General features: G+C 42.7%; 3 protein-coding genes across 3 annotated transcripts; all 3 read right to left on the bottom strand.

Annotated features, from left to right (window-relative positions):
* Positions 1 to 1660: 1660 nt before the first annotated feature.
* On the bottom strand, positions 1661 to 4564 carry C922_00546 (minichromosome maintenance protein 4 (cell division control protein 54); the record flags this gene model as incomplete). The annotated part of the gene is made up of 1 exon (XM_008816162.1): positions 1661 to 4564. The coding sequence occupies one exon, from the start codon at positions 4562 to 4564 to the stop codon at positions 1661 to 1663; it is 2904 nt and encodes a 967-aa protein (XP_008814384.1).
* A 1548-nt stretch (positions 4565 to 6112) lies between these two features.
* C922_00545 (ubiquitin thiolesterase) lies at positions 6113 to 6850 on the bottom strand (the record flags this gene model as incomplete). The annotated part of the gene is made up of 1 exon (XM_008816161.1): positions 6113 to 6850. One exon carries the CDS (start codon positions 6848 to 6850, stop codon positions 6113 to 6115), a length of 738 nt encoding a protein of 245 aa, XP_008814383.1.
* An 84-nt stretch (positions 6851 to 6934) lies between these two features.
* C922_00544 (ubiquitin thiolesterase) lies at positions 6935 to 8230 on the bottom strand (the record flags this gene model as incomplete). The annotated part of the gene is made up of 1 exon (XM_008816160.1): positions 6935 to 8230. The coding sequence occupies one exon, from the start codon at positions 8228 to 8230 to the stop codon at positions 6935 to 6937; it is 1296 nt and encodes a 431-aa protein (XP_008814382.1).
* Between the last annotated feature and the right edge of the window lie 1127 nt (positions 8231 to 9357).

Genomic DNA, 9357 nt, shown 5'->3' with positions numbered 1-9357 from the left:
GTCAAGAAGTTTCTACTACGATGTGAGAAATCCGAATAAGCGCCGCATATAAAAGGCACATTATCAAAAAGCAACCAGGGGGTAAGTTTTCGTTTTCGCCATAATTTTTACCCAATGTAGGAACGTGCATATGAGTATACCATGTATACAATATATATAGGTACCTGCATGCATAGTAGTGTAACAAATTGATGCTTTGCATGTCACAAAAAATTGTGCACATATAGGGAAAGATGCATGCAGAAGGAAGGGGAAAGTTAACCTATGGTAGGGTACCCCTTACGAGGGTATATATGTTTATGCCGTTCAATAGAAGTGACGTAAAAACAGGAAACGCCAATTTTTTTCCACGTCAACCTCGAAATTTTTACTAAAATGATAAAATACAGCTTGTATAAATGGCCCCATTTTGGCTTTTTCAATGCTTTGCGCGACCGGGTGTCAAAAAGGAGAACTGTATAGCAATGTTCTGCTCTTTCGCGGGGACATCTCTTGCGGATACATTTCACAAAAATTTACATCGAGTGGCCTGTTTTTTATCGAATGCTTATTTACGTAGAAACGGGAAGAACATGCTTCTTGGGCATATGCCTCTTTAATTTTATTTTATTTTTTTTTTTTCACTTATCCTTTGAACCCCTATTGAGCAATGCCTAAATAAGTGAACCCCTATTGGTAATTACACGTTATGCTAAATGGAAAAGGAGTGAACAAAATTTTGTATGGATAACTGTGAGGGCCAAGCAAGAAACACCCTTCCGTTGTTCCCTTTTTTGTTCCCTGTTTGGGATTTCCCGTAAAAGGCTCCAATAATGCAATGGAACAAAAGGAAAAAAAAAAAAAATATATTACGACTTTTTTATGCAACGTGGCAAAGAGGTACGGTGGAGACAAGGGGATATATGTATTTTTTTGTTGTCATTTCTTTAAAAAATTTGAGCATTTTTGTAGGCAGCAGAAAATGTTGATGAACTAATTTTTCCACTTTGAGTTATTCTCTCGTTGCTTTTAGCTCTTCGCACCCCCGGGGAAATTGGGGAGCCTCACACATTAAGGTTCAACAAAAGGGAAGGGATTCCGCTTACGTGCATGTAGCGATGCAAGTAGAGATGCAAGTAGCGATGTATCTTTTCACCGATATGTGAATGTACCTCATGTATTCACCGGCATAATTATGTGCAGCTGCAATATTGGTGAGATGCCCCTCCCCGATGCTCCCCCTAATAAGGGGGGGTAGAGTTATGAATTCAGCCCATGAACTGATGTACCCCTAAGGTGATGGATGCACAGAAAAAGGGCAAGTACATTTTGACACACATGTATGGTACATCACGAAAGCGGGGAGGTATCCCTTCGCAGTGATTCAAAGGAACTCAACTCCTTCCCCGGTTAATAAGGGGCACTTAAAAATGAAAAATGAAAGGAAAGAGGAGAGAGGAAAAAAGGGAAAACACACCTAGTGATGCTGCTCGGCGGTGATACTCGGCCGTGCTACTCGACGCGCCGGCACCTGTTTACAAGTCCCACCTTTCAGCTAACCTCGACGAGCCGCGCTAAAAGGGAAAACAGTCACGCAAAGCGCCCTGACCCACTAATAAAAATTCCTCTAGATGCATCGGCACAGAGTACCTCCATACGGCAAGAGTGGCAACTCCCCTCGCTACTTCTTCTTGTAAAGGCCAGATACCAGCCGTGTCATCTCCTGGGAACGTTCGAGGTCGTGGAAAGCTTCTTCGAAGGACTTTCTATCCATAGGCATCGCATAGTCCCGATTATTCATAATGGTTTCGTGACAATGTGAAAGCAATTCGTCCTTTGTCATGTTCCTCAAAAGGAGAGCATTCATAATGATGTCCTTTATCTGATCTGATTTCTTCTTATGTTGAGATGTCTGTCCAAGGTTGACTTGATCGAAATCGATTCTACCACTTAGGGGATCTATCAAACTCTGAAACGTTGCAATGTTCATGAGTCGCACCGCTTCGTTGGCTTCCTCAGGAGTGACTACATCTTTGAGTTTCATTCTCGCTAAACTTTGGCTTAGACGAACGAGACCTTCCAACTGTCTCGGGCTAGCCGTTGGAGACTTGGACCCTTCCTTGCATCTCATTTTTATGTATTCATCAATTATAATCTTTTTGCTTTCTAGCGAAATGATCGGATTGCACGTTATGCGGCAGTACGCAATATACAACGCCAGGGTGTTCGAATCGATAAGGTACTTTTTGGAATTCTTTTTACACGCCTTGGTTGGGTTGGCAGTTTGGTCTTCTCCTATATGTTTCTTCCTCCTTTGAGGTGGATCTGCGTCACTGGCAGCGTCGAACTCGGAAGGAGCTTTAAACTCGTCATCCAATTCGGAATCTGATCCGTCTTCCGTGTCGGAGTCCGATTCGTCTTTGGCGCCGTAGGAAAAGTTTTTGCACAACACTGTGGCTAACTTTTTATCTTCCTCCTCATTTGCCTGATCTATAACGAGGTAGATCAAATCGAATCTTGAAAAAAGGGATGGTGGTAAGTTGATATTCTCCACAACAGCTTTGTTCTTATCATACCTACTGTTAATCGGATTAGCTGATGCAAGAACGGAGGTACGAGCATTGAGTGTTGCAACGATCCCTGCTTTGGCAATGGTGACTGTTTGCTGTTCCATGACTTCGTGTAAGATTGCCCTAGCCGAGTCGTCCATTTTGTCAAACTCGTCAATACAGCAAATTCCTTTATCGGAGAGGACAACGGCACCAGATTCGAGGATGTATTCCTTTGTCTCTGAATCTTTCGAAATGAAGGCAGTGAGACCGACACTGCTGCTACCTTTGCCACTTGTGTAGATGCCTCTTGGGGATAGCTTATGAACATAATGTAGAAGTTGTGATTTGGCTGTAGAGGGATCTCCACATAATAATATATGAATTTCGGATCGATATTTATTTTTAAATTTATCGGTAGTTTTGCTGCCACCGAAAAGTTGGCAAAGGAGGCCTTTCTTGATATCATCTCGTCCATAAATCGATGGAGCTATAGAATCAACTAGCCGCTGGTATATATTAGGGTCTGTACTAAGTCTCTGCATTTTCTGTATTACTTCTGTTGTGAAGAGTAGATTTCCTTGCTCATTTAATTTTTCGAAATTTTCCTCCACCGTTCCGTCGTCATTTCTTTTTAGAATAACTGAAGCAGTGTCGTTCTGTTCCGTCAGTTTCATTTTCTGTTTGTTCTCCTTTCGAATGTGTATGACGTTGATGTAGGTTCTATGGACACTATTGTAACATCTAGACCTGGGGTTTAATCTGACGGGAGATGCTTTCAATATTCCTGTCAATTCGACGGTGTCTCCTGGTTTGGTGTAATCTATCAAGTCATCATATGCATAGATAGAAATGGATTGAGGAGTCTCTCCCTGTTTCAAATGTTCCGTGACTTCACTCAATTTGATGAGCTGCTTTGAAGAGAAGCAGCAGTTGTTGTGCCATAATTCGAAGGTGTTCTTATTATTGCAGTTTGTGCAGCTTAACGGTTCCTGTACTTCCCCTTGGATGACATGCTCATACACTTCTTCATTGCACTTCTCGTAATTATTAACTCCTATTCTTTTTTTGGAAGTACATTTGAAAGCAGCCATGGTCATTTCAGGGATGATATTGGAGCATCGAATTATGACTCCTTTTATACATACTAATGTTTCTATATGATTTGGTCCTAACTTTCTGGGGGTATCTTTATGTTTCTTGTTAAAGAATCGAACTCTACAGTAATCCTGCTTCGTGTTCGAAAGGGAATATTTATCTGATGCATTGGACGTGGTGTCCCCCTCGAGAACCAATGCCAAAAGAGAGTTATACTTAGCACTTATAATCTTATCAATCTCGCTGATGCAATCGGATGGATACTCTACAATCAATTTGTACAATTTTTTGTTAAAGAAGTAAATATGTGTTAAGTCCACTTCGAATGACTTTATGTGCTCCAAATTTTTTACAGCATCTGAATCCGTTTCTTCCACTTCGTTGTTCAGTTTGCATTCGTTCTGTCGACCCGTCTCGATAAATTTTATCATCTTCCATCCATAGTACGCCAAATAGACCTTTAGGTTATCCCTGTGAAGGAGGATATACTCTGTGATGCTTCTGTCCTCATCTGTGAACTGCAGAACGTCGGTATAATTTGTTATATTAAATTCGTCGAAGAATTGGTTGAATAATTCTTTTATCTGCTCCAAGTTGGAATCTATAAAATGGGGTAGTCTTCCTGATTCCACGTCTTCCATGAAGGCTTCCCTGCCCACGTCTCCTATGTCGGCTCTTGCGCATTTGATTCTTCTGATCGCTAGAGGTGTGTGTCCATACCTCATAAACTGCGACCCGGTGTTGCTCTGATTTAGGTACTTGGATTCGTTCAGCATGCTGTTGAGGAAGCTGCCCTTGCTATTTTTTGTCCTCCTGCTGGACACGGGCGAGTTCAGGAAGTTGCTTCCGAAAATTTCGTTGTTCGTCCCGAAAATGTTCGAGGAGCTCATTGCATAGGGGCTGGTGTTCTGCCCGGGTCGGCGTCGCGGCGTTCCCATTTTGAGGAGATGAGCGCTCAGATAGGTGGAGGGGTTAAGCCGTTAATCTGTTAAGCGGTTAATCTGTTAAGCGGTTAATCTGTTAAGCAATTAATCTGTTAAGCAGTTAATATGTTAAGCAGTTAAGGAGTCAAGCCGCTAATCCGCTAATCCGTTAGGCATCCATGTGAGGGGGCGCGACAGAGGGGACTAGGGGTGTGCGTTCTCTCCTTCTGCGTGCCTCAACCCGGGGATACCCCTCGCGCAATTACGTTCACTGACGCGAGGTCCACAAAAATGGCTAAATGGGTAAAGAAGAAAGGGAGAAAAACGGCCCAGATTTTCCTTTGTCTTTGGAGTGGCGAAGGAATACACACTCGTGCTGTTCGAAGCGATCTTCCTTATGCCGCATGAATAGTTGTGCTAATCGAATCGGGTTGCTCAATACGCTTTAAGGTGAGGTGAAAAAGGGGTAGGTCAAAAAATGTATTCGCGAGGCAGTCGTTCAAAAATGGAACGATAACGCAAATTGAATGCGTAAATGCAGGGCAAAATAGGTACGCAAAAATCAAGGAAAAAGTGAGAAAGAAAAAGTGACTATTCCGTGTACTCAAAAGTTAAAGATGCTTCCCTTGGGACGAGCGTGTAATTACCCGCAAGGGATGTTTACTTGATTTAATGTTTCCTTGTCGATTTGATAATCTTACCGAAGACATGATTTTCCTTTTTTTTTTTTTTTTGTACTCATTTTAATATGCCCCCTCAGAAAAAGAAAAAAAAAATGCCCTTTTAATTTGCACTGCACATTTTTGTGCATTCCCAGTATGCAGTGTGTCATTTTATTCCCTCCTTTTGGGGGGAGAGAAAACGTGCATTGGACAATGAAAATCTGGCACCCTTTCGTGGCAATAAGAGAGTTACGCGCTCGTTCCTTGGCCCGCGGAGGAGGTACCCCCTGGGAACAAGTACCTTGGCTGCTGGGTTTTACAATTTGAGGGGTCGACAAGAGTTTTTTCTTTTCTTACATGTTTACCTTCCCCTTTACACAAAATGGTCCAAAAATGGAAGCATAAAGGTAACAAAATGGAAGCATAAAGGTAACAAAATGGAAGTATAAAGGTAACAAAATGGAAGCATAATGGGAAAAAAATGGAAACAAAATGGAAACAAAACGGAAACAAAATGAACGTCGAAACGTGCAAAAAAAAAAAAAAAAAAAAATTGGCAAAGTTCAGCCGTGCGCCGTGTTAACTTCTAAGAGCGCAACTTCGGGACGCACGAACTGGGGAAAACAACTAACAAGTCCATGCGTTTACAAAAGGTTGATACTTCTGAGTGGGAAGATATCCTTACATCTCTTACGCCACACACGTGTTTACATGAACTGGATGCGATGGGGTTGGGTGTGACGGGAAGAGCTAAGTTATGGTAAGGACAGTTGGAGAAAAGCGACCGTCAGGGAAATACTTTGAGCGGTAACACGGAGAGGACGACGCTTTGCGTGCCACACCGTTACACACAGTAGCTACACACAGTAGCTACACACCGCCACTACAAACCGCCACTACCTCAGGGGACCTCCCCGTTGAGCTGCACGTCCTGGCGCTGATACAACTGCACACAGGACTCGGGTAGGAGAACCAGCTGGGGCAAAACGGTAATCACGTGCAGGTCCTCCATCTCATACCACTCATTCGACGCCTGGTTGAGGACATGAATTTTGTAAGTGCCACTGCTAACAGAGCCGCTGTGAAAAATGTTAGCAATTAAGTTGTACTTGGTCACAGGATTTTTCTCCAGATAATCTTCATGTATATAATCTCTCATGTCTAAGTTTTTTATGACAAAATTAACAATGGTTCCATTTTTTTCAACAAAAAAATTGTTTTTGGAAAACCTCTTAATGGTAAAGACTAAATATTTGGGCAACTTGGAAATGATTAAAGTGCTTGGCTCCGATTTTTCATTTAAGAAGGACTCCGTTTCTCCATCAAATTTTGTCAACAGCTCGAAAATGGATACCTGTGGTATGATGTTGCTTTCTGTTGTGCTTTTAAAAATGGGTGGGTTCGGCAGCTTCAAGGAAAGAGTTCGAAATGGAATTTTTTCCGTTACGTAATTTTTTTTTTCGTTCAATTGTTCCCCATCAGCCAAATCTGTATCGTCTTCGTTGTCCCCATCGCTTACGTCATCCTCTTCCCCTCCTTGATGATCCATGTGGTGAGAAAATTTGCCATCTTCGCGTGTATTCCGTTCACTGTAGGTGTCGTTTTTTTCCCTCTTTTTTGTATTATGGGCACTGCTCATATTGTCATCTCCTTCCGAACTTTTTTTTTTTTTTTTTTTTCGTTCTGATAATTAGCTCCCCATCAAAGCAGTAGTCGATAATGTTTACTTTGTCGTACTTCCATTTTTTTTTTTTTTTTTTTTTTTTCTTTTCCTTTTCGTTGCTGAATCGATGCCAGGGTCGGCCTCTTCCGACATGTGCGACTCGCTGGACGAAGACAACATAGCGTTCAACTGTGAGAGGTGGTGCCCAGGTTTAATTTTGCCTTCTTCGTTTTTTTCGTCTTCTTCTTCTTCTTCTTCGTTTTGTTCAACTTCTTCTTCTTGTACCTCCCCTCTATTTTTCCCGCCCGATGGTCCATTTGCCCCTTTGGCGTCTTCTCCCCTTTGACCAATCTTCCTCTTCTTGCCCGTCCTACCCTTCACACCCTTTCGTAGCGCCCTCTCCTCATACCTATGTATTTTACTAATTAGCCAGAGAAAAAAGTCGAGCGGATCGTTTTTCGAGCCAATTTTGAAGCTCTTCTTGGACTCAATGCCCACTGTTTGCAGAAACTCATGTGGGGAAACAACGCCCTTAAAATTTCGAGGGTTAAAAATCTTTTTAATCAGTTCAGATAAGGAGGAAATGATATTTTTCGTCATATATTTCTTATTTTCGAATACTAAAAAAAAATTTCTCAATGGAATGATGCTGCACACAAGCTGAATAATAACATTGCAGTAATCCGTATGTTTTAAATTGTTGAGTCCTACAAACCCAGGAAAAAAATCGGCACCATCTAGCGATTTTCCCAAAATGGAATTACGACAGATGTATTCTACTTGCTCTATGCTATACGTTGGTTTTAAGAAATATTTTATATCATTTAAAGATGCATCTTCGATTTCGTAATTTTCTGGGAGGCAGCATGTTTTGCACGTCTCCAGATTGATGAAGACATAATGGTTCTTCTCCAATGCGTGTGTGTATGCGTAGGTTCCTTTTCCTATTCCTTGGAAGTACACTCCGCAGACTAGGCATGCGTATACGTGCAGGTTGGACATGCTGATGCTGCACAACTTTTCGAAATCAAAGTCAAGCAGGTTTCTGTTGATGGTACGCAGGTACGGGCACACCCTGCCCCTGCCCGCGGTCCGCGGAACGAGGCGCGCCTCCCCCGTGAAACTCGTCACACTGGTCGAGTTTGTCACACTGATTGCCTTTGTCGCGTTTGTCACAGTGGTAGCCTCTGTCGCGATTGTCTGGTTCGCTTCTCCAGCTTGGTCTTCTTCCTCCCCCTCATCGTTTCTGTCCATTTCCTTCACCTCCTCCGAGTAACTCTCCTTTTTCTTCCCCCCCCGCTTCTTCCCCGTGGGAGCCTCGTCATCTGGGTTCTTCTTTCTCGCTTTCTTTGCCATGGCTACACGTATGTATGCTACCTGCACGTGCGATGTGAGTGTACACTAGGGACACCCGTTGGGACTGTTCATTTAGACTTTCCCCAAAGTGCTGGCCTCTGATCATCTCTACCAGACTATCCGTGCAACTACGCGTGCGACATAGGAGTAAGCTCATAGCGAGGGGAATTCCACCGCATGACTATTTCAGTAAAACGTATGCACGCATGTACTTATACGTGTATGTATTTTATTTATGTATGCTTCTTTTTTTTTTCGAACGACGCGCGGGAATCAAGCGGGCCCACTAACAACTGCTCCTTGGGGGATAAAATTATGTGCCTTCGCTTTTTTTTTTCTTTTTTTTTTCTTTCTTTTGGTTATATTTTCACCATATTGTTCGCCACTGCACCATTTTTCCACCGCAAGTTCAGCGCGACATGCACTGCTCTGTGGAAGTGACATCAATTTAAACGTGCTGGTTAAAAGGGGAAGTCAAAAATGGAGGTTCTAACAATATGGCAAGGATATAGCAGCCAAGCAAGGAGCAGCGATTGTGGGAGGTTTTTGCCGGAAAAAAGAAAAATTAATTGTAGCGCATAGCAATGTGCCCAGGTTAGCCATAAAACGAGTTGCCCACTCTGTTGCGAAAATGAGAAACGGGGGAGAGTATACTTACAATAAGTACCACTTGGGAATGAACAAAAGAGGGATTCCACTGGATAAGAAAATAGGAGAAAAAGGAACTCTTAACATCAGGTTCTTCTAAGCGAACATGAGCGATTCTTGTAAACCCTCCCCACCCCCCTTTTCTGTGCAACATACCTCTCGATGTACAGTTCGCTTCCACTGACGTTTCGCAGTGAGGTTTTCCGCTTAAATCCTACGCACACGTAAGTGCATTTGTACATATATACGCACATCCGTACGGATGAATATCTATGCCATTGCTTCCATTCTTGGCTACCATGAGACAAAGCGTTAGGAGGCACATACTTAAGTGGGGTCTTATCCCCCACTTTTGCGAAACGAAGCACGCACCAGCGTAGAGGTAAACATGGTATAGTATTCCAGCAAAAGATCCATTCCGATGCCCCTCCCACTGAACACCTCTTGGGGAATCCATTACATTTGCTAATAAAAATGAC

Source organism: Plasmodium inui, assembly GCF_000524495.1.
Source record: "Plasmodium inui San Antonio 1 unplaced genomic scaffold supercont1.2, whole genome shotgun sequence".
Taxonomy (NCBI): Eukaryota; Apicomplexa; class Aconoidasida; order Haemosporida; family Plasmodiidae; genus Plasmodium; species Plasmodium inui.
The sequence above is the reverse complement of the archived record's forward strand: the minus strand, read 5'-3'. Positions and strand labels throughout refer to the sequence as shown.